The sequence below is a fragment of the Protopterus annectens genome, chromosome 7.part0, assembly GCF_019279795.1.
Source record: "Protopterus annectens isolate FY-2018-M chromosome 7.part0, PAN1.0, whole genome shotgun sequence".
NCBI classification, from domain to species: Eukaryota; Metazoa; Chordata; order Ceratodontiformes; family Protopteridae; genus Protopterus; species Protopterus annectens.
The window spans coordinates 1,168,682,380-1,168,707,757 of NC_056739.1; the positions used below are offsets into that span (position 1 = coordinate 1,168,682,380).

General features: G+C 42.3%; 1 protein-coding gene across 4 annotated transcripts in view; it reads left to right on the forward strand.

Moving 5' to 3' along the window:
- The window catches only part of UBL7 (ubiquitin like 7), a 934,199-nt gene that overhangs the window by 104,992 nt on the left and 803,829 nt on the right, over nt 1-25,378 (forward strand). For all 4 annotated transcript variants that reach the window (XM_044077768.1, XM_044077769.1, XM_044077767.1 and 1 more), the window contains one exon: nt 24,175-24,294. In XM_044077768.1, coding sequence (XP_043933703.1) covers nt 24,175-24,294 — 120 coding nt within the window. The remainder of the gene's footprint in view (nt 1-24,174; nt 24,295-25,378) is intronic.

Here is a 25,378-nt window from a genome sequence, read left to right on the forward strand (position 1 = left end):
AAATGCATTTTATTAATAGCCAATTTCCTTTGCGTACCATCTTACACATGAAGTTTCAGTGAGGAAAAGTTCCCAAGAGGAGGTAGTTGGTCCTAAATGATAGCATTCCACCAATACTAGACATTTTCCTTTGTACAAAATTAAGGATTTCTTGGAAGTAGATGTAGATCATCTTAGAATATGTAAATAAAATATGCTAGCTGGAAATTCATTCACAAAATTTGATGAATATGCATCTTTTCACGTCTCTTTCAAGGCATTTAAGCCAAGGCACCAAGATGATTACTGCTCAGAATGTGTCAGATATGCATTTCTCAAACAAGTCAGGACACATGTACCAAACACACTTCACATGCTCTGAAAGGTACAAAAAAATAAATCCAAAAACCAACTGAAGCACCAGCAAGGCAATGAGTGGCAATGAAAAATAAAACAATTTTTATTCAAGTTCTAAAAATGGAGGTCTGTAGACCAGTTTCAGCATGTTATGCCTTCCTCAGTACATACAGACAATAGGAAATAACATAATTGTATGTACTATATTTAAAGGCACCAAAACATACTTAAAATTGTTAATATTCCTTATTTTACCAGTATTCATGTAATACAGGATGGAACAAAGAATCCAACTTAATCATCAGAAAAATTTCTTATTTTTTAAAATATTGTGCCAACCCATTTTATTAGTTGCGTTAGGAATCAAACTCCTCTCACATTTGATAGTAACTGATCCTAAACCACAACATTTTTATATTTTACTCAAGATACTGAAAGACCACATAAATCTACCTGGAATATCTATAGTTTCAGGTGAAGGCTCATTGACTGAACCCTTGTTTTTTTTTTCTATCTAAATATCTTGAATCTCTCTTAATATTGGTTAAATCTATATTAAAGGATGCCACCTTTTTTTTTTAATTTTAGTCAGTTGTCAAATGGTACACCATTTGTTTATGGTGATGTTAGATGTGCAATCTTTGTACAGCACTATACCCCGTTGGGCTGGTTTAATGGCTGTAGAATATTGGCTAACTAGAGCCAGTCTTTACCCCCCATAACATTCCCAAGCCCCAGTTTATAAGAGTTAAACATATTTGTTCAGAATAAAGTGGTTTTGATGGACAAATGCATGATCTCATGCAGAGAATTAAGGAAAGAGATTATAGTAATTCTTTTCTTTTGTGAGCTAAAGAACAAGTTAGAGGCATTGTTTATAGAGATCTATTAACATAAAAATGTCATAAGGAAACTTAAGGATAAACATTTATATTTGTTACTACATATGGTTCCAACTGTAAAGAGTTTAGACAGGTTATTAACAAGTATTGGAATGTTTTGGTAATGGATCAAGATATAACCGATATTTTGCCCTCCTATTGCCATTTTACTTGGGGTTTGACTGTAGGGTAAGTTTTAAATCACTATTCTAGATTGTTAGACAAAACATCATGGAGACAGCAAGTTACTTTGGAAGACAGCAGATTATATGGTTGTTTTCCATGTGAACATTGGTCATGTTGTTCAGTTGTTATAAAAAAGTAATGAATTTTCTTCAGCCAGTACAAGTTCTGTTTTTTGTATACATGGATTGATTACTTGTGATACTGAATGGATTATCTTGTTAAATGTACCTGTTCAGTTTTTTATGTGGGTGAAACGTCTAGAAGTTTTTGATGAAAAGTTCATGAGCATGAATGGTACCAGATGTCATAGGCCATTAATGCATTATTTAAACATACCAAAGTACATCCCCCAGCCTCGTTTAAATGTATAGGTATAGAGAGGATGATTCATAATACACCTAATAAAATGGGTTGGCATAATATTTTAACTAAGAAAGAAAATTCTTTGGATGATTAAGTTGGGTCCGTTGTTCCATCCTGTATTAAATGAATACTGGTGAAATAAGGACAATTGTTGGCTGGTACCTCACATGTTTTTTAAATATTCTTTTCTGCCAAGTGCTTTGGTTGCATATATCTTATACAAGTAATGAACAGTGAAATAATTAAACAACATGTTATATTATAAAAGTAAGTGGCAAACTTTTAATTGCTCATGTAAGCGCAGATTAAATTAATTGTTTTCATGAATTCCTAGGCTAAAAGGAGATAACTTCACATATGTACTGTAGTGATTGGCTGATTTCATGTTTATGTTTTTTTTCTTTTGACTATTTAAATGAAAGTTATGATGGATGCACTTTTTATGCTGAAAAAAAAGCTTATGGATGTTACTTGGCATGAAGATTACATTAATAAACCATTTATAAATTCTGTTTTACAGCAGTTTGTGATTTTCTAGTCATTGCAGCTTTTTGATTATAGAGGCAGTACATTTAAGGAAATGAAAAAATCCCTCCATATGGGGTATGGAGGACTTACTCTTCATAGAAGTATTTTTGGAGTTTTACCTTCTGGTTCAGCAAGTTAATTTTCAGTGCGGTGCATGGTGAGTGTCCAGGTTGTCTTGTATAGTAGTACTGTTAAGGAAAGGTCTTTTTGTAAGTTAAGATGTGTGGTAGGGTTAGAGGCAGGGGCAAATTTGCTGTTCTTTGTTCCCCCATGCCACCTTAAAAATATTTGCCAGGGGGAAAATGCGAAAGTTTGATATTGATCTATAGCATTTTGGTCTTTTGATATTTTCAAAGGACTGAGTTTCAAGATTGTGGAATTCAGAATTCTAATAGTAAACTATTTATACATATATATAGATATATATATAAATATATATATATATATATATATATAATATGTATATATATCTATATATATATATATATATATATATATAATATATATATAATATATATATATATACACATTTGTATATACTACATGTATATATGTATGTATGTGTATAGATTGTGTGCACACACTCATTTAAACCAAATTAATAGCAATACTTGCCTTTCCTCAAAAAACTATTTCCTGTACCCACAAATCTGGAAAAGAAAAACAGGTTCTTTTTCTGATCAGTTAAACAAAACACAAAACCAAAAACCCAACCACTAACCTCCTGATACTGTCTGAAAAGTGGTACTGTTTGGGAAGGCTTATGTGGCCCAATAAGTAATGTTGGAGTTGGGTGCAGGGGAAGGGGTATTCTGTGCTCCTTTGTGACACCTTAAAACTATGGGTTACTACTATTAGAAGACCGAAGACGCATTCTTTCGAATGCGTCTTGGTCGAACATAAAAGACTGAAAAGGCAAAATATCGAAGCGGCTTTTAAGCAAATTCTTTCCCTGGGAAAGAATTTGCTTGTCCGCTTCATTACTTTGCCATTTTCGGCACTGTAGTGCGGTCTCGGAGTTGGTATATTTAAGTGTGGGGGGGGGGTGAAGCCCCCCACTTAATGTAATGTTTTGAAGTGTTTTTTTTCTTTTGTTGGAACAGAGATTTTTTTCCCTTGGAAAAAAATCACTGTTCTGGCAGTTCAGCATTGTAAGCTTTTGCTTACATAGGGTTGATTAATCACCGTTCTCTTTTTTAAGAGTTTGGTGATGTAATATAGACCCAAAAATGTAACCCAGCCCCTACCATCAGCCCTACACATTGGGGTGCTAGACACCCTTTCCCCAACTTTAGTACTAAACAAGAAATGCACACTTGCTCACCTACTCATTTACTCACTCAATCCCAGATGTTCATCGTGTTTCACTGTTGCAGTGATTACTCTTGGGTTATCCTGCTGGCAGGCTACCCGCAGTCGGCCTGAATTCCAAAGTCCTGGTCCGGCATCGGTTGCTGTCGCCTCCTCCCTGACGTCAGTGTGCCAGGGGTATAAAAGATGCAGCCGATGCCATTTTCTTCAGTATTTCTTGCCGCGCGGTACCCGAAGCAAAAGCAGTTCACAAGTGCCGGTCGGCCAACTCCTGAGATTTTCAAAATCGAGTTTCAGATCCGAAGTCTTCATTAAAGCAAAGTACCCCATTGGGGAAACTTTTTTTCTTGCTCCAGACCGATGTCAGAAAAAGTTAACAATTGTATTTCTTGTGGGAAGCAAATACCTCATAAGGATTTTCACTCTTACTGTATTCCTTGCCTAGGCCCTGACCACGACGATGTTCATAGTGTTTCACTGTTGCAGTCATCACTGTAGGGTTCTTCCTGCTGGCAGGCAGTCCTCGGTCGGCCAGAATCCCAAAGTCTGGGTCCGGCGTCGGCTGTTCTGTCATGCTCCCTGATGTCAGAGCGCCAGGAGTACAAAGCTGCCAGCCGACGCCATGTTCTCAAGTCTTTCTTGCCGTGCGGTGAAAGCAGTTCGCAAGTGCCGGTCGGCTGACTCCTGATATTTTTTCGTGCTCTGAAGACTTACTTCTTCTTCCCAAAGCTAAGTACCCCGTTGGGGAAACTTTTTTCTTGCTCCAGTCCGATGTCAGAAAAAGTTAATAATTGCATTTCTTGTGGGAAGCAAATACCTCCTAAGGATTTCCATTCTTACTGTATTCCTTGTTTAGGCCCTGACCACGACGTAGCTAGTTGTCGGTTTTGTGCTAGATTTAACCAGCGTACGATTAAGTGGAGGTACGATTTTGCTTTTCACTACTTTGGTAGGCGATTTAATTATAAAATGTCGTCGGACACGCTTCTGACTACCGGAGTTCTCAAATGACGCAAGGATAAGGACAGGCCTCCGAGGTCCAAATCAGACAACGTTACACAACCAGAGACAGCTTCAGGTTCGGCCGTCGTCAGTGAGGCACTTTTGCAGCCCCTGTCGGTCATTTCGGAACCGATAGCCGAAACGGACTCCCACGAGGAGCCAACTAGGCCTTTGAGCACTCCAGATTCAGGACCTTCAGACAATGCTCCCTCGGATGGGTCCGGAGCCGCTGTGCAGGTACCAGCTTCCGAGGGGGTTTTCAGGCCAACACAGCTTCTGATAAAGGCAAAACCAAGGACAAAGACTCCTTCTAAATCAAAGACACCAGCCCAGGCCTCTTCTGATCCGGGACCCAAATCCCAGAAACAGTTACTTAAAATGGCAGAGGACTTGCTAACCATGATTAGGGGTTCACATCCCCCTCCAGACAAAAGGCCAAGACAAGAGTTGGATTATGAATCTTCTGATCAGGCATCTATTTCTTCAGTGTCTTCCTCTGAACAGGAATATTCTTTCCCTCCTAATGAGGATTCTGATGCTGAGGAATCTATTCCATCAGCTTCTCCCCCTGAGGATTTTTCTTTTGGGGAAACTTTACATGACATGAGGGAACATTTTCACTGGGAGGGACAGGAGTACTCAGAATCTAAGAGAAGGCTCAGGGATTTCCTTCTTCTTCCCCAACATAGACCCCCTGGCTATTCCTCCTATTTTGGATATTGTGGATGATGCCTCTTCTGAGGCTAATTTAACTCCTGACTCCTTTCCTCTAGCCCCTGCTAAGCCCGACAGATATTACAGGGTCCCTGACTCCCACCAGTTCTTTTACAAAAATCCTACTGCTGATCCAGAAACCATTTCTCAGGGTCCTAAGGGGGTTAAGGCTGCCTCTGCTAAAAATCCAATTCTGACAGATAAGGATTCCAGAGCTTTGGAGAGATGGGTCAAAAAAGTGTATACTTCTGCTACTTTATCGATTAGGGCTTTAAATTGCCAATTTCATATGCTAAAATATCAGCAATTTCTACTGTCTGTTATGAAACAAAAGTTAGGTACCATTTCTGCATGTGCAGATAATAAGGAATTAGATGATTTGATGCATACTACTGAACAAGTGGGGAAGCATGGTTTACACTGTGGTTTTGATGCCTTGGAGGCTTCTTGCAGGGCGGCTGCCTCTGGCACAGTCATTAGAAGACATGCTTGGTTTAAGGAACAAAATTTACCCGATCAAAGCCAAGTTACTGGATGCTTCTGTTCAGCATAATGTTTTGTTTGGGCCTAAGGCTGAAGAGGTGATAAAGAAAATGGAGGATAAGACAAAATCCATGCAAACGGTTAAGGATTTCTTACAAGTTCAGCCCCCTAGATTTAGCAGAAATTGGCCAACAAAAAATTGGTCTTTTCCCAGCTCGGACAGGTCTCAGAGGGGTAGATATAGGCGCACCAGAGGGAGGCCTCAAACACAGACCTCTTACAGACCTAGACAATGGAGTGCTTCCACCTCCAGGGGTGGAGAGGACAGACCTCAATCTTACAGAAAACAGGCTCAATGACTCCCCCTGCATGGCTCCAGGAACTTGTCTCCTGGATGCCCCTCTAGGAGGAAAACTCTCTCTTTTTCAACAAAATTGGACTTGCATAACCCAAGGCAAGTGGGTTCTGGATGTAGTTTCAAGAGGTTACAAATTCCACTTTCATACCTTGCCAAGACCACACGGATGGCCAGACCTACCAAAACATCAATGGTCCGAGGCAGTAAACCAGGTGGGATCCCTCATTGCTATGAGGGCCATAGAACTGGTTCCACAATTAGAGACTGGGCAAGGCTTTTACTCAAGGCTCTTTCTAGTTCCCAGAAAGCAAAACTCATGGAGACCCATCCTGGATCTGTCAGTCTTAAATACTTTTCTGGAGATACCAAAGTTCAAAATGCTTACTTTGCAGCAGCTCCTGCCAATGTTGAGCAAATATGCATGGATGGTGACACTGGATTTATAGGAGGTTTACCTACACATCCCTATCAGACAGGAGTGCACAAAATACCTTCGGTTCAAGGCCGGCTCAAAACATTACCAATTCTCTGCGCTGCCCTTTGGCTTGTCTACTGCGCCCAGGGTCTTCACCCAGTGCCTGGCACCAGTAGTAGCTTATTGCAGACTCAAGGGTATTCAAATTTACCCTTATCTGGACGACTGCCTTATTCAAGCAGACAGCAAGGATGTTTTACTCCAGCACCTGCAATTTGTTCAAAATCTTCTCAAGTATCTGGGATTTACTGTGAACATAAAGTCAAATTTCACCCCCACACAACAGATAACTTTTCTGGGTGCTCTTTTAAACACAACAGCCCAGATGGCATTCCTGACATCCGAAAAACAACTACGGCTGGCTTCCACTTTCAAAACCTTGGCTTCTATAACTCAGCTTACTGCAAGGAAATTCCTGCAGGCTTTGGGTTACATGGCCTCCTGCATCCTTTTCATACCAAATGCAAGACTACATATGAGAAAAATACAATGGTACCTAAAAAGTGTATGGTCCCAGCATTGCCACAGTCTAGACACGCAGATTGCTGTCTTGCCTTGCCTACAAAAGGAATTCCATTGGTGGACAATGGCATGTCTTCACAACAAAGGCAAAGCCTTCAGTCTACCTCCAGCCAGCCAAGTGTTAACCACGGACGCCTCAAATTACTTGGGGAGCCCACTTACAGGGAAGGAGTCTGCAAGGTTTTTGGACAGAGGATCAGAAGCACCTACATATCAATTTAAAAGAGATGTTAGCTGTTCAGAATGCCCTCTTGGCTTTCAGGGATCTTCTACAACCAGGACAACTACTGATACGAACAGACAACACCACAGTTATGTGGTACATAAACAAGCAGGGGGGGGGCTCACATTCCTACCCCCTTTGCAGACTAGCCATGACTCTATGGAACACAGCACTAGCTTGCAAAGTGGGTCTACAAGCTCAGTTCCTGCCAGGGAAACAAAATACTTTGGCAGACAGCCTTAGCAGGAACCTGTCAGACCCACACGAGTGGATGCTAGACACCCACATATTCAAGATGATTACAGAAGCCTGGGGCTGCCCGGACATAGATCTATTTGCATCCCCCCTCAACCACCAGTTACAGATTTTTTGCACAAGGACTTCTCACAAGCTAGCATGGAAAGTGGATGCACTATCATTCAGTTGGAAAAACCTCAAGGGGTATGCCTTTCCACCACTACCTCTTCTACCACGGGTGTTATTAAAGATCAAGCAGAACAAGCCCAAGATGATGATTCTACTGGCCCCAAATTGGCCTTGTCAATTCTGGTAATCAACACTGAAGAATCTATCTCAGGAGCCACCTTGGATTTTGCCTCAGATTCCCAATCTTTTGTCCCAACACCAGGGCCAGGTTCTACACTCTCATATCAAAACTCAGTCTGGCAGCCTGGCGAATTCAGGGTCTATGATTAATCCTTCCCTTCCTATAAAGGTCATGGATGTTATCTTAGAAGCCAGACGGCCTAATACTAGAAAATCTTATGCAGGCGAATGGAAGAAATTTTGCACCTGGATGCATGCTCAGGATTCGGATCCTCTCATTCCTAATATCCCTCTGATATTGCTTTACCTAACAGACATGCTACATAAGGGTTTATCCTTCTCCATAAAAATTCATGCCTCAGCTATCTCTGCACATTACAATACAGATCCTCCAATCTTTTTGCATCCTCTTCTGAAACAGTATCTCCGAGGAGAAAAGAATTTAAGGCCCCCTAGGACACCACCTATACCTGCCTGGGACCTCAACTATGTTCTGGAAAAACTCACTCTGCATCCTTTTGAGCCTGCTGCCACAACTGATATTAAGTATTTATCATGGAATACAGCTATCCTTCTGGCTTTGACTTCAGCCAGGAGAGTCTCGGAGTTACAAGCACTCATGGCTGTGGAACCTTACATTGTTTTTCGCCAAGATAGGGTGTCTTTAAGGACTAATCCTACTTTCATGCCTAAAGTGGTTTCCAAAGTGGCTTTAAATCAAACTATTCACCTGCCAACTTTTTTCACTAATCCACAAAATAAGGGGGAGGGAAAGGATCATGCATTCCTTGGATGTACACAGACAACTTTGTTTCTACCTGGACAGAACCAAGGATATCAGGAAAACAGAGCAACTGTTTGATGTCCTTCAAGAATGCAACTGCAGTCATAACATATGGGTTGTCCTGCCTCAGGCAGTTCTCGGTCGGCTGGATTCCAAAGTCTGGGTCCGACGTCGGCTGATGTCGCATTAGGTATATAAGCATCAGCCGACGCCATTTTCTTCAGTCTTTCTTGCCGCGCGGTGCCCGAAGCAGAAACAGTTTGCAAGTGCCGGTCGGTCAGCTCCTGTATTCTTCGATACGAAGTCATCAAAAAAGCGAAGTCAGAAATTACTGAAAAAGTTAACAATTGTCTGTCTTGTGGTAAACAAATACCTCATAAAGATTTCCACTCTTACTGTCTTCCTTGCCTTGGCCCAGACCACGACGTCTCGGCCTGTGTCGCCTGTGCTCGCTTCAATAAGCGCACTCTCAGGCGCCGGGTGGAGTTCGCTGAAGACTTTTTCGGCGATAAATTTGCTTATACAATGCCGTCGGAACTTCCGACATCACAGACTCCTAAGAAACGAAAAGACCGGGACCGACATCCCCGGCCCGCGTCTTCCACAGACTCCACGCCAAAACCTACTGCGAGTGCTCCGGTTCCCCCTGAGACGGTTATTTCACCGCTCCGAACCGAAGACACTGCAATTCCAATACCGGAGGCCACACCTACGCCAGTTATAGATTTTCCTCCGGATACTGAAACCGAGGAAATGCCCGAGACCATTGCTGTAAATAAGGTCACTCCTGCATGTGGAGCTGCTAGGCCTCCTATGGCCATGTCTATTAAGGCCTATACACGTGCTAAGGCAGCCAGCAAGACCAAGCACCTTACTGTTAAAACCTTACCTCAGCCTACTACTGAAACACAAATCATGACTATGGCCGCAGACTTAATTTCCACGATTAGAGGTTCACAGGCCCATCCTGAGAGAGGATCCCAGCCTCCTTCTGATAAGAGGCCCCGGGTTGAACCATCTGACCCTATCCCTTCAGATGAAGATTCTGAGGACTCTGTTCACTCCGATGGCCAGGAAGAGCTCTTCCAGACCTATGAGGACTCAGATGCAGAGGACTCCATCCCTTCGGCCTCCCCTCCTGAGGATATTTCTTTTGGGGAAGTTCTGCATACCATGAGGGAACATTTTAAGTGGCAAGGCCAGGAATATTCTGATTCCAGAAAGCACCTTCGAACCTTCCTTAAAAAGCCCCAACACAGGCCCCTGGCTATACCTCCTGTGCTTGATGTTTTGGATGACCTACACTCTGACTCCAGTGTTACCCCGGATACTCTTCCTCCTGCTCCAGCCAAGCCAGACAGATATTATAGGGTCCCAGAAACACATTCTCATTTCTTTAGGGCCCATGCTGTTGATTTAGAAACTATTTCTCAGGGACCTAAAGGGGTTTCAGCATCCACCTCCAAAAATCCTTTGCCTTCCAACAGGGAAGCTAGGTCATTAGAGAGATGGGGGAAAAAGGTCTACACCTCCACTACTTTATCTATGAGAGCTCTGAATTGCCTCTTTCATATGTTTCAATATCAGGATTACCTGTTAGATGATTTACAGAAAACTTTGGCCTCTCCTGAACCTTTAGACAGGAAGTCTTTGCAGGAAGCTGTACATAATTCTCAGCAAGTCAGCAATCACTTTCTACAGTGTGGATATGATTCATTGGAAGCTTCATGTAGGGCAGCTATGACAGGGGCGGTCATTCGTAGACATGCATGGTTAAAAGAACAACCTCTACCAGATCATGTTAAGGCAAAACTTCTTGATGCACCCTTGGAAAAGAACAAGCTTTTTGGTGCTAATGCTAAAGATGTGTTTAAAGTCCATCGAGGAAAAAGCAAAATCAGTTCAGACGGTCAAAGATTTCCTCCAGGTTCAGCCACCCAGATTCAGCAGGAATTGGCCTTCAAAAAACTGGTCCTTTCCTAATCCTGAAAGATTTCAAAGGGGTAAAAACAGGCGTGGCCGAGGAAGAGGACAATACAGAGGTTCTTACAGGGGACGACAATGGCAATCAGCAAACCAAAGAAGTGACACATGGGTCTCCCCTGCCCCACAGGGACAATCTCAATGACTTTCCTCTACTTCCGCTGACCAAGGAGCAAATAGAAGCTCCCTTGGGCGGAAAATTATCTCTGTTTTCAGACAATTGGCACAAATTGACAAAGGACAAATGGATTTTGGACATTATAGACCAAGGTTACAGGTTCCACTTTCATACCTTACCAAGGAAACAAGGCATGCCAAACCTACCACAAAACCAGAGGGCAGAGGCTATCAGGCAAATTTCTCTGCTTGCTCAGATCAAAGCAATAGAAAGAGTTCCACAACAAGAACAAGGCCATGGGTTTTACTCAAGACTGTTCCTTGTTCCAAGAAAAGAAACTCAATGGAGACCAATACTGGATTTGTCCGCATTAAACACCTTTCTCATAGTACCAAAGTTCTAAATGCTGACTCTACAGCAACTCCTTCCCATGCTGGGCAAGGGGTCTTGGCTGATTACTCTGGACCTCAAGGAGGCATACCTGCATGTCCCTATCAGACACAGCTGCAGAAGATACCTCAGATTTCTTGCAGGGCCAGAGCATTATCAATTCTCAGCATTGCCATTTGGCTTATCTACTGCGCCCAGAGTATTCACAAAATGCCTGGCTTCAGTAATTGCTCATTGCAGGCTCCACGGGATCCAAATTTACCCGTACCTGGACGACTGCCTCATACAAGCGGACGACAAATTGATTTTGACAAAAAACTTGAACTATGTCATACAATTGCTACAGGCACTGGGATACACAGTCAACTTCCAAAAGTCAAGACTTCAGCCATCCCAGCAAATAACCTTCTTAGGAGCCAATCTAGACACAGCCTCTCAAATGGCTTACCTGACGGAAGACAAGCAACAAAAGTTAACTCATTATTTCAAAGGTTTGGCAAAACTCACCCAGATGACTACAAGGAAAGTCCTACAGGCCCTGGGTTACATGGCATCCTGCATTCTCCTGGTTCCATTAGCAAGACTACACATGAGAAAGCTTCAATGGTACCTAAAAAGCCTATGGTCTCAGCACAGCAACAACCTAGAGACAACCATACCGCTCATTCCATGCCTACAAAAGGAATTCCTATGGTGGGCCTCGGTAAGCCAGGCAAACACAGGTATGTAATTCAAAAAACCTCAGATAACACAGACCATGACCACAGACGCCTCAGACCTTGGATGGGGGGCGCACATGGAAGGCAGATGTATACAAGGACAATGGTCTCCAAAGGAAACGCATCTGCATATAAACCAAAAGGAAATGCTGGCAGTAATGCATGCCATCGAGGCCTTTCGACAACAACTTCAGCAAGGCCATCTACTGATACGGACAGACAATACCACTGTGATGTGGTACATAAACAAGCAAGGGGGCACCCATTCTTACCCCCTTTGCAGACTGACAATGAATCTTTGGGAAAAATCACTGAGCCTAAACATACAGTTGCAATCCAGTTTGTTCCAGGCAAAGACAATGTGCTGGCGGACAGCCTAAGCAGGAATTTCATAGATCCACACGAGTGGAGGTTACATCCGAAAATCTTCACACAACTCACCTCGACATGGGGCAGGCCAGAAGTAGACCTATTTGCCTCCCACCTCAACCATCATCTACAAAAATTCTGTTCAAGGACATATCATCCACAAGCTTGGAAGATAGATGCTTTTTCATTCAACTGGAACTCCCTAAAAATCTATGCATTTCCACCCCTGCCACTGATGACCACAGTATTACTAAAGATCAAAGCAGAGAGGCCCAAGGGGATCCTAATAGCTTCAGACTGGCCAAGACAACACTGGTATCCACTACTACGGAGCATATGTCACAACAAAAAGCGGGCCCTTCCCCAATGGCCCCTACTTTTGACTCAACACAACTTCAAAACAGTGCATCCAAACATTCAGATGCTGCAGCTAACAGCCTGGGAGATTCCATGAATAACCTCAATCTATCTCTCTCCAAGAAAGTTCAGCGGATATTAACAGAAGCTCAAAGACTATCCACCAGAAAGGTTTACTTAGCAAAATGGAAGAGATTCAGCATTTGGAATACCAGCAAGGGACATGATGCATCATTATTGAACATCCCACTCATCCTGGAATACTTGGCAGATATGCTACAGAATGGACTCTCCTATTCTTCCATAAAGATACATGCTTCAGCTATTTCAGCTAGATATAACACTGATCCACCTATGTTTTCACATCCTTTGTTAAGGCAATTCCTCGGGGGATCAAGAACACTAAGCCACCAAGAAAGGCTCCAGTGCCAGCTTGGGACCTCAACTTTGTCCTAGAAAAACTGACTCTACCTCCCTTTGAGCCAGCAGCTTCTGTGGACTTACAATTTCTCTCATGGAAGACAGCTTTCCTGTTGGCAATCACCTCAGCAAGAAGGGTTTTGGAACTACAGGCCCTAATGGCAATACCACCGTTCATAATCTTTCACAGAGACAGGGTCTCCTTAAGAACCAACCCTACTTTTATGCCAAAGGTGGTATCCAGGGTTTCTTTAAATCAAGCTATTCACCTGCCTACTTTCTTCCCCAGTCCTGAGAGCAAAGGGGAAAGACTGTTGTATACCTTGGACATTCACAGACAACTTCGCTACTACCTGGACAAAACCAAGACCAGTAGGAAGTCTGATCAGCTTTTTGTAGCTTACGCCCCTGGAGTACAAGGAAAAGCAATTTCCAAACAGACTATTTCAAAATGGATTGGACATTGCATCAGATTTTGTTATTCCTTCCATGGGAAGAATGTTCCAGCCAATGTCAGACCACACTCCACCAGAGCTACAGCCACCTCTACAGCATTCTTAAGAGGGGTGCCTACAAAAGACATTCTAGAAGCTGCTACATGGAGCTCCGTGCATACATTCTCCAAACACTACAATCTCCCTTTATACTCCACATCCAGAGCAGGCTTTGCTTCGGCAGTCCTGCAGGGTTTGATTGCCACACCATCTCTTTCCTAGAGCATTCCTCCTCCCCCAGCTAAGCTATGGTATTCAACCCATATGTTATGACTGCAGTTGCATTCTTGAAGGACATAGTACAGTTTTGTACCTACCATAAATGTAGATGTCCGATAGATATGCAACTGCAGTCGGATTTTCCCTCCCTCCATACCCCTCTATGCCTTGGGTCCACTCCTATCCCTGTTTCTCTTAGCTGGGGATATCTGTTATGGTGTATCTGTTTATTGCTTACTTATTTGTCTTGGATCCTGTTTTTGTCTTCCAATTTGATTACAGCCTTCCTTGGAGGGCACCTGGCATCTGGGGCAAGAAACACTGAAGAAAATGGCGTCTGCTGATGCTTATATACTCCAGCCACACTGACGTCGGAGAGAAATGCGACATCAGCCGACGTCGGACCCAGACTTTGGAATCCGGCCGACCGAGGGCTGCCTGAGGCAGGACAACCCATATGTTATGACTGCAGTTGCATATCTATCGGACATCTACATTTATGGTAGGTACAAAACTGTACTTTTCTTATGCAACAAACTCCCAAGGCAAAGCCATTTCAAAACAGACCATTTCTAAATGGATTGCGCATGGAATTAGATTTTTTTACTCTCATCATGGAAAGCAAATCCCAGGAAAAATTAGGACTCACTCTACCAGAGCTGCTGCTACTTCAGCTGCCTTTCTCAGGGGAGTACCTACCAAAGATATCTTGGAAGCTGCAACTTGGAGTTCAGTGCATACTTTCTCTAAGCACTATAATCTCCCTCTTTACTCTAAGTCTAGGGCAGGCTTTGCTTCTGCAGTCTTGCAGGGCCTTCTAGCCGCCCCTTCTTCTCTATAACCACCACCCCTTATCTCAGCTTTGGGATTCAACCCTACAGTGATGACTGCAACAGTGAAACACGATGAACATAGTACAGTTGTGTACACTTACCATAAATGTAGATGTTGGAGTGTCTTCACTGTTGCAGTCTGGGTTACCCTCCCTCCTGTCCCCTCTTATACTTACACTAGTGTGATTACCTACTTGACCTTTCTTCTGAGGTGTATTTGCTACAGGCTATGGGGTTTGTGGTATGTTATTTTTTGGTTTTTACTATTGGCCTTCATTTTTAGGCACCTGACATCTGAGGCAAGAAAAACTGGAGAACATGGCGTTGGCTTGCAGCTTTGTACTCCTGGCACTCTGACGTCAGGCACTCTGACGTCAGGGAGCATGACTGAACAGCCGACGCCGGACCCAGACTTTGGGATTCTGGCCGACCAAGGACTGCCTGCCGGCAGGAAGAACCCTACAGTGATGACTGCAACAGTGAAGACACTCGAACAGCTACATTTATGGTAAGTGTACACAACTGTACTTTGCTTGTTGTCGGTTTGTGCTAGATTTAACCAATGCACTATAAAGCGTCTGTACAATTTTGCCTTTCATTACTTCGGCCGAAGATTCAATTATACTATGCCATCAGAGCAACCGACGACCGGAATTTCTATAAAATGCAAGGATAAAGACAAGGACAGGCATCCGAGGTCCAAAATCGACGATGAGGCTTCCGCTAAGCTAGTCGTCGGTTCGCTGGTTCTCAGTGAGGTGCTTTCGCAGCCCCTGACGCCCGCTACCTCAGAGCCACAGGCAGCTTCCGACTCCCACGTGTAGCTGACTGGGCCTCTGGAAACTCAAGGTATTGGATCCTCGGAAACTATTTTCTCAGATGGGTCCGGAGCCGCTGTGCAGGCATCGGCTTCTGTGGGTGTTTTCAGACCAACTCAGTTATATGTCAAGCCATCTTCAGCTTCCAAGCCAAAGACTAAAGCAGCTCTAAAGACAAAGAAACATGTACAGCATTCTCCAGGACAGGCTTCCATGCCTAAAAAACAAATGCTCAAAATGGTCGAAGACCTTATTACTTTGATCAGGGGTTCCCATCCCCCTCCTGATAAGAGGCCTAGGCAAGAGACAGAATATGAATCTTCAGATCAGGTTTCCATTTCCTCTGATTCCTCCTCTGATCAGGAATACTCTTCCTCCCTATGAGGGTTCTGATGCTGAAGAATCTATTCCTTCAGCTTCTCCTCCAGAAGATTTCTCCTTTGGGGAAACCCTGCATACCATGAGGGAGCACTTTCATTGGGAGAGCCAGAATTACTCAGAATCTAAGAAAAGGCTCAGAGATTTTCTTTTACTTCCTCAGCACAGGCCCCTTGCTATTCCCTCTGTTCTGGACATTGTAGATGATGTTTTTTCAGAGTCCGGCCTGTCTCCAGACTCTATACCCCCTGCACTGGTAAAGCCAGACAGATACTACAGGGTCCCAGATTCCCATACATTTCTTTATAAAAACCCTGCTGCTGACCCAGAAACCATATCTCAGGGTCCTAAGGGAGTCAAAGCTTCCACTGCTAAAAACCTTGTCCCCTCTGATAGGGATTCAAGGGCACTGGACAGATGGGGGAAAAAGTTTACACTTCGGCTACTTTGGCTGTAAGGGCCTTAAATTGTCAATTTCATATGCATAAATCTCAGCAATACCTAATGTCACTATTAAAACAGAAAATGTTGACTAACTCTGAATGTCCTGAAAACAAGGAAATGCAGGATTTATTGCATGCAGCTGAACAGTGGGAAAACATACTTTGCAATGTGGTTTTGATTCTTTGGAGGCCTCTTGTAGGGCCGCTGTAACGGGTTCTGTGATTAGGAGGCATGCTTGGTTAAAGGAACAGAATCTGCCTGATCATGTTAAAGCAAAATTATTAGATGCTCCATTACAGCATGATACGTTGTTTGGTGTTAAGGCAGAAGAGGTGTTGAAGAAAATGGAGGATAAAGCTAAATCTATGCAGACAGTTAAGGATTTCTTACAGGTACAGCCACCTAGATTTAACAGGAACTGGCCTTCAAAAAATTGGTCCTTTCCAGTGTCAGACAGACCACAAAGAGGCAGGTACAGACGCCCTAGAGGCAGATCCCAGCCCCAAGGCTCATACAGGCCTAAGCAATGGGGTGCTTCTACCTCCAAAAGTGGAGCAGACAAATCTCAACCTTGTAGGAAACAGTCCCAATGACTTTCCTCTACCAGTACCAAGCACTTACCTTTTACAAACTCCCTTAGGGGGAAAACCGGCACTTTTTTCACAAAACTGGCACATGATCACCCAGGACAAATGGGTCTTGAATGTAGTGTCTCAAGGCTACAGGTTCCACTTTCACACCCTCCCAAAGGCAAGAGGCATGCCAGACCTGCCACACAGTCAGTGGGCAGAGGCACAAAAGCAAGTTTCATCCTTCATGGACATGGGGGCCATTCAGCGAGTACCACTACAGGAGCAGACACAAGGATTTTACTCACGACTTTTCTTGGTACCCAGAAAGGACAAAGCCTGGAGACCAATACTGGACCTGTCTATTCTAAACACTTTTCTGGACGTTCCAAAATTCAAAATGTTGACTCTGCAGCAGCTTCTGCCCATGCTGGGCAAGAAGGCTTGACTCGTAACTTTGGACCTAAAAGAGGCATACCTGCATGTCCCAATCAGACAATCTTGCAGAAGATACCTCAGATTCATAGCTGGATCAATGCACTATCAATACTCTGCACTGCCCTTTGGCTTATCTACTGCACCCAGGGTCTTCACAAAATGCCTGGCACCAGTAATTGCTTTTTGCAGACAAAGAGGAATTCAAATGTATCCCTACTTGGACAACTGCCTCATGCAAGCAGAGAACAAGGACATTTTACTGAAACATCTGGCGTTGTCAAAAGATTACTAATTTTCCTAGGGTACACAGTAAACAAAAAAAAATCAAAGCTGGTACCCTCTCAAGAGATAATATTCCTGGGTGCAAGCTTAAATACAACTGCCCAGATGGCTTATCTCACGCCAGACAAACAAAGGCAACTGACTCCTTACTTCAAAATGTTGGCAACAAAAACCCAGTTATCTGCAAGAAAAATTCTGCAGGCTTTGGGCTTCATGGCATCCTGCATTCTGTTAATTCCATATGCAAGACTGCATATGAGGAAACTACAATGGTATCTAAAAAGTGTTTGGACTCAACATTGCCACAGCCCGGAAAAATCAATTACACTCGTTCCCAGCCTGGAAAAATCAATTACACTCATTCCTTGCCTGCAACAGGAGTTTTGATGGTGGGCTCAGGCCTGTCACCACAACAAGGGATAGCCTTTCACTTTACCCACTGCCAGGCAGACAATAACAACAGATGCATCAGATTATGACTGGGGGACCCACATGGCAGGAAAATGTATTCAGGGCACATGGCCCACAAACCAAATGCATCTTCATATCAATCTAAAAGAAATGCTGGCTGTACAAAATGCACGGACAGCTTTCAAGGATCTCCTTCATCCAGGACAACTGCTGATAAGGACGGACAATACTATAGTCATGTGGTACATAAACAAGCAGTGAGGCACGCATTCCTACCCCCTTTGCAGACAAGCCATGATTTTGTGGAACACAGCGCTGACTTATCAAGCTCAATTCCTGCCAGGAAAGATAAATACTCTGGCAGACAAACTAAGCGGAAACCTCATGAATCCTCATGAGTGGAAACTAGATCCACAAATCTTCAGCATGATAACAAGGAAATGGTTACGCCCAGACATAGATCAATTTGCCTCCCTTCACAACTGCCAGCTGCAGAGATTCTGCACAAGGACTTATCAAAAGCTAGCGTGGAAAGTGGATGCTGTATCATTCAGCTGGGAAAACCTTACAGTATATGCTTTTCCTTCACTACCTCTCCTCCCCAAGATGCTTCTAAAGGTCAGACAAGAGAAGCCAAAAATGATCTTGATTGCCCCAGACTGGCCACGCCAGCACTGGTACCCAGTCCTAAAGAGCTAGTCTCAAAGGCCCAGCCTGGGCAATGCCTCAAATTCCTCATTTACTGACCCAACAGAACAATCAGATACTGCACAGCTAACTCAAAACCCTAAATCTGGCTGCATGGCAGATAATGTAACCATTCAGAACACACCTCTCTCCAAAGCAGTTATGGATGTTATTCTGAAGGCCAGGAGGCCCAGCACCAGAAAATCATATGCAGAAAAGTGGAAGAGATTCTGTGCTTGGAACCAGGCACAAGGAATTGACATGCTTGTACCAAATATTCATCAGATTTTACAATACTTAAACTGAGATGTTGGACAAAGGCCTATCCTTTTCATCAATTAAAATTCATGCCTCTGCCATTTCAGCTCATTACAATACGGACCCACCTATTTTTTCACATCCACTACTAAGGCAGTACCTCAGAGGGGCCAAAAACATAAGACCCCCAAGAAGAGCACCAATACCTGCATGGGACCTCAATTTTGTCTTGGAAAAACTCACACTGCCTCCTTTTGAGCCAGCTAATACAGCTGAGATAAAATTCTTATCATGGAAAACAGCTCTGCTCTTAGCAATAACTTCAGTAAGAAGAGTCTCAGAATTACAGGTACTAATGGCGGTTGAACCTTTTATAATTTTCCATCTGGACAGGGTTTCTGAGGACAAACCCACCATTTATGCCTAATGTAGTGTCCAGTGTGGCTCTTAATCAAACAATTCATTTGACAACCTTTTGTCCGAACCCACAGAATAAGGGGGAGAGACTTCTACATTCTTTGGGCATACACAAACAGCTATACTTCTACTTGGACAAAACTAAAGCTTTCAGAAAAACTGAGCAACTCTTAGTGGCATATGCTGCAGGATCTCAAGGAAAAGCGATCTCAAAGCAGACAATTTCCAAATGGATAGCCCACTGCATTTGTTTCTGCTATTCTCAACATGGCAAATCAGTGCCTAAGGGCATCAGGCCACACTCTCAACCAGAGCAGCAGCTACTTCAGCAGCCTTCCTCAGAGGAGTACCAACTAAGGACATTTTGGAGGCTGCAACTTGGACTTCAGTGCACACTTTTACAAAGCACTACCACTTACCTCTTTACTCTAAATCCAGAGCAGGCTTCGCCACTGCAGTTCTGCAGGGCCTCATAGCCACTCCTAATTCTGTGTAGGCCCAGCCACCCAACCTCAGCTTTGGGATTCAACCCAAGAGTAATGACTGCAACAGTTAAACACGATGAACATAGTACAGTTGTGTACCTACCATAAATGATGTAGTTCGAGTGTATTCACTGTTGCAGTCCAGGTTACCCACCCACCATCCCCCTTTTCGTTGCTGGGACTTATCTGCACTTCTCTATTCTGTACAACCTATGTGGTGTATTTGCTTGTAGATGTAGAATGTTTTATTTTAGTGCATGCTCTTTTATTGGCATAATTTCTTAGCCTACCCTTCTGGGGGCACCTGACATCTGGGGCAAGGAAAACTGAAGAAAATGGCGTCTGCTGCATCTTTTATACCCCTGCCGCACTGACATCAGGGAAGAGGCGACAGCAACCGATGCCAGACCAGGACTTTGGAATTTAGGCCGACTGTGGATAGTCTGCCAGCAGGGTAACCCAAGAGTAATGACTGCAACAGTGAATACACTCGAACATCTACATTTATGGTAGGTACACAACTGTACATTCTGAAAGTGCCATGACAAACAAAAAGTTTAGGCATCACAGCCCCCTCTCGCCTCACATTTAACATTGCATGCTTTGTCTTTTAGAGCACTTCAGCAAAGCATGCATTCTGATGCCAAAAAATCCTTTGAATGAAAATTTCAACTAAAACTTCTGCATCCATGTGTGTATATGTGTACACATGCATATATTTATATGCTTGTCATATGATTTTGTTTCATTTCATTGCAAGCTTATTTCCTAGACAAAAAGATGGTACATTTCTTCTAAAAGTAATTTCATTAAAACTACATTTCATCAAAACACATTCCATTTTGTTTAGTGGTATAGAAAATGGCTGCGTATGTGGATCTGGAGCATATGAATTACAATACGGATTAGTGCTGATCAAGATTTGTACCTTGCTAGTGCCCTGTTACGTTGTGCTGCCATCTCTTGAAGTTTAAATATATGTGCCAGCAGTGATTCAGTGTGTGAGAAGTATTTTCTTCTCCACAGTTGTGCAAATGTTTGGGTGTATGGGGACAGAGGGGGCCTTGCCCACCTGCAGAAAAAGCTTTTAGAGTTATATTTAGTGTACATGAAATTTCCCGGGAAATGTGTTTCACTGAATTGTGGTTTCAATGAAGTGATCTTTTGCTGAAACGTACCACTTTTTGTCAGTGAAATGAGCTTGTATTGAAATGAAACATAACTAAGTATAAACTTCTCATCTAATCAAACAACAACTAAAATTCGATCTGAAATGTATTTAATTTGAAATTTCATGTACAGCAAATACTCCTCACACCCAATGAATTACTGTTGACTCACAAACATACATTTGTGGGAGGTCATTAGTAAAGGACTAATGGCGCATTTAGACTGACTTGCCTTGTAATTCTTATTAACACCCTAAGTTACACTAGCATTAATTCTCTGTAGCCTACTACAGTTTCCTACAAGTAGGATTATGAGTCTTGGATCTAACTTTGCATATCTATAATTTTAGTGTGTGTACACACACACACGCACGTGTATATATGGGTCCCTATCATTACAATGAAAATCCATTTCACTGAAACCCTTCTTCACAAGAAATATGTCCTAAAATTATGTCTTTGCAGGGGTGCAAGCCCTTGCCCCCTGTAGAACAGAGCGTGTATTGTAACTTTAAGAAGCATTTTCAAGTGCAGGCACATGCATATAAATGCTGAGCACGTGCAGGCAGCAGTGCCATTTTGAGAGGACAGCCAGAGTGTTAACATATATGAGTGTAGTAGTCACATTATAAGTTTATTTAAGTTTAAGTTAGTAAGCCTCAATCCTGATGTGTTTGTGTATAGTAAAGCTGCTTGAACCGAACCCACAACTGTTCTGTTTTATCCTGACCGGACGAGCGACATGGTGTCAGAACCAGCATTAACAGTGCACAAGCCATGAGGTGCAGAGTTGACAGTGAAGGTATATTGAGCAGGTTGGGTGATACAGTGTTCAAACGATTAAAAAAGGGCAGAAACGAACTTCAGTTAACCAAAATTTGCGCAGAAACGAACTTCAGCTAACCAAAATTTGCACAAATTACTTATTTTGCAAATAAAACGATACAAAGCATTCATAAGGCACAAATCGCATTATTAATCAAATGAGCAGCACAAAACATGTTATTAATCAAACAAAAGGCACAAAATGCATTATTAATTAAACAGTGTTTGAAACCACGATATTTGATAAAACTATCAGAAATACTTGTACGGGGTTCAGAATTACCTACGGTTTGCATAACTAGCATGTTTAAAGTAAAATGAGCACAAGAAAAGTATAATGAGCATGATAAGAGGCCAAATGGGCATAACAAGTACAATAAAGGGCAAAATAAGCTTAGAAAAGCAAGGTGACTGCATGTTTTTCAGTAAACAACCGTGTTTTGGCCTAAGCTACTATTTTACATTGACCAAAGCCATTCAAACTGTAACTAGAGTTGTTCAAAGTATGTCAGAGTTTTCTTAGTGTTTGCAGAGTATGTGCTTTATTACGCTGCAGTTATTTCAAAGAGTTTACTGTGTGCAAAGTACAGTTATTTTGCAAAATACAGTCAAGGTATAGCCATTTTGAAAAGTTTTTTGTACTGTGTACATTTATTCACAGAGTGCTGTCATTTCGTAGTGTTTCTTACACTGTACAAGTTATTTTGCAATGTACAGCCTTTTTGAAAAGTTTCTTGTGCTGTATACAGTTCATTTGCAAAGTACTAAAAGCCAATGGGAAAAAGTGCACAGAACAGCAAATTAAAACCAAAAACGAGTATAAATGGGGGAAGGACTACCAAGACTATCTTTTAAACTCCAGTCTTCTTTTGAGCAGCTCCTGTAAATCCCAGCAAGTTTGGTGATGTTGATAAGGTTCATTAATCCCGGTGCGCTACAGCTGTAGCAAAATATTTATGTACATTCATCCCCATCTGCCTGCTTTTACCTGTAAAGAAGCCAGATATGCAAACAGCAGGACCATTCCTACTGTAGACGTGATACCAATAAAATGCTAATGGTTTTCCCGCTAAGCTACCTGAATAAATCAGCACCATGGAGACAGTCGCATCTTTACGAGAAGGCTGCAGAAAAGAGAAAAGACTAACCGAGTAAGCAGGAAAGTAACCTTATTCCTGCTGAACTTTACTCGTACTTTGAAACAGACAGTCACATCATGTCAAGTATGACTAACATGTTCAGTTCGTGACCAACTTAGTTTGGTTAGTTGTGCGAAGCTTGTTGCTTATGGAGGTGAAGTATTCAAACCAAAGGCTCAGTAGTACTTTCATGCTATTCGGCTGGGAACAGTTACAGCTTGCAGTTCTGTGTAGTCAGCAGACCTGTGCAGTCATAGAGACAGTTTAAGAATGAAGCTACTTTCTTTTACCAAATAGGTTCATCATGTAAGCACATGTCCTAGTTCCAGCTTCACTGATGCTATTTTCTCGGAGTATGCTGTTTTCGATGACTAGCTAATCAAACATCCAGTTGTGTAATCCATGAAAGTAGGCCCAGAGGTCAGTCCAGTGGTCAGACCAATGAGAAGAGTTCCAGTAGCTATGTGGGGCAAAGTCAAGATCCACTTTGACTATATATATATATATATATATATATATATATATATATAAAAACACACACTCAACGTGTGTGTGTGTGTGTAATTTTTTATATATATAAACACTCGTGTGTGTGTGTGTGTGTGTGTGTGTGTGTGTGTGTGTGTGTGTAAAATATATAAATATATATATATATATATATATCTATATATATATATATATATATATAGTATATACGTGTCTGTGTGTGTATACTTGCGCATGCACAGACACACACAAATGCCTATCTTTTGCACACGGAAGAAAGACAGAGAGCCTGGTGACAATCCACATGGATGTGAAGGGCCTGCAGACTCTACACTGCACCCTAATTGGGAGTTGAATATAAGAAGGCTTTATGACACAGCAGTACTTGTTTTGGCTGCCCAGAAGCAGTTTTCAGCAGCAGATTCCAGGCCAGGATTCCAACTGTAGAGAGAGAGATGTCCCCCACTTTTTTCTCTTATTTTTCTAGGGTCCTCTCACATCTCTATTAGGGTAATGAGGTGAAGGGGCCCTAAGTTGTCTGTATGTGTATACAGGACGCGTTTGTGTCTGAATGTGCATTTGTAATTTATTCATGACTTTTCCTCTAGACTATGCCCATTGTATTCCAGGATAGGCTGCTGTTCCCCTGTGGCCCTGAATGGAATAAAAGGTTATTGTAAAATGTGTAAATGAAAATGTATTTTATTAATTTAATTTAATTTTTTTTAAGTTGTTTACATGGTTTTGGTTTCAGACCTTATTTACTGTGGACGGAAGCTGAAAGACGAGCAGACACTTGAGTTTTATGGGATTAAACCTGGGTCTACAGTTCATGTCCTGAAGAAATGTTGGCCTGAGCCAGATCAAAAACCAGGTGAGTTTGCAAAATTGTATACAGTCTTTCATAGTAAAGGAAACATGTGGATAGGTAAATAAAAAAGAGATGCACTGTCATTGGTCCTGTCTAGATGATCAGCAGACTTGTCTGATTGTTACTCCACATCTGTAAGAAGATTAGTGATTTGGTTTACGTCATTACAGGGGTTGGATGCTCTGTAAATGTTTTACATCTGATTAAACTTTTTTATTTAACCAGGATAAATCACTGATCTATCTGGAGCATTTTCAGACTCATCCAGAACATAGAATTAACACCTGGAATAATCAAAATAGTTGGTTTTACAAACATAATAACAGAGATGTTACAGAAGGTAAAATTACTTAGCATTTAATGAGAGCTATACATGATTTAAAATACAGGGGTCATTCTACAATAGTAGTAAAACAAGATATGAGAGAAGAAAAGTGTGCGAGAAATAAGTAAGACATATAGATGGTTATAGAAAGAGGAGGTAGGAGATGTGAAAGTTAAAAGGGTTTAGGTGAGAAAAGAAAAGATTTAATAAGGGTTGTGATGAGAGAGTAGAAGGGAGTGGTAATGGTGTACTGGCTGAGAATGGAAGGGTGTCACGAAGATTTTGGGTAGTGAAGTAGTAAAAATTATGGAAGAATGTCATAGATATGAGTACGTCATTGTATCTTGAAAAACTCTTCACTGGGCTAGTTTGAGCATGTACTTTTATAGGGTCATAGGTAAGTACTTGGATAGCTGCCCTTTCGGACCATTTTAAACCTGTCCAGTTTCCCCTTTTTGTGCTTAAAATAACCTATCCCGTTTGTTTATTTGGCATTACCCATCCCTTGGTTGATAATTTATATACCTCTAATGAGAATAACTGGGATCGTACAATAGATAATTTGAAGGGACCCATGCATGGAATAAAGCACTTAAGGGTTGCCTCTGTCCATTAGTAGTGTAGACAGCAGTCCTGGGGTAAATTTTCTGATGTTCTTCGTTTTCCATTGCTGCAGTCCTTACTATTGGGTATAGTCCGCGTCCAGTCGGCCCGAATACCAGAGTATAAGGCTGACGTCGGTCAGGGCGCATTAGGCTGACG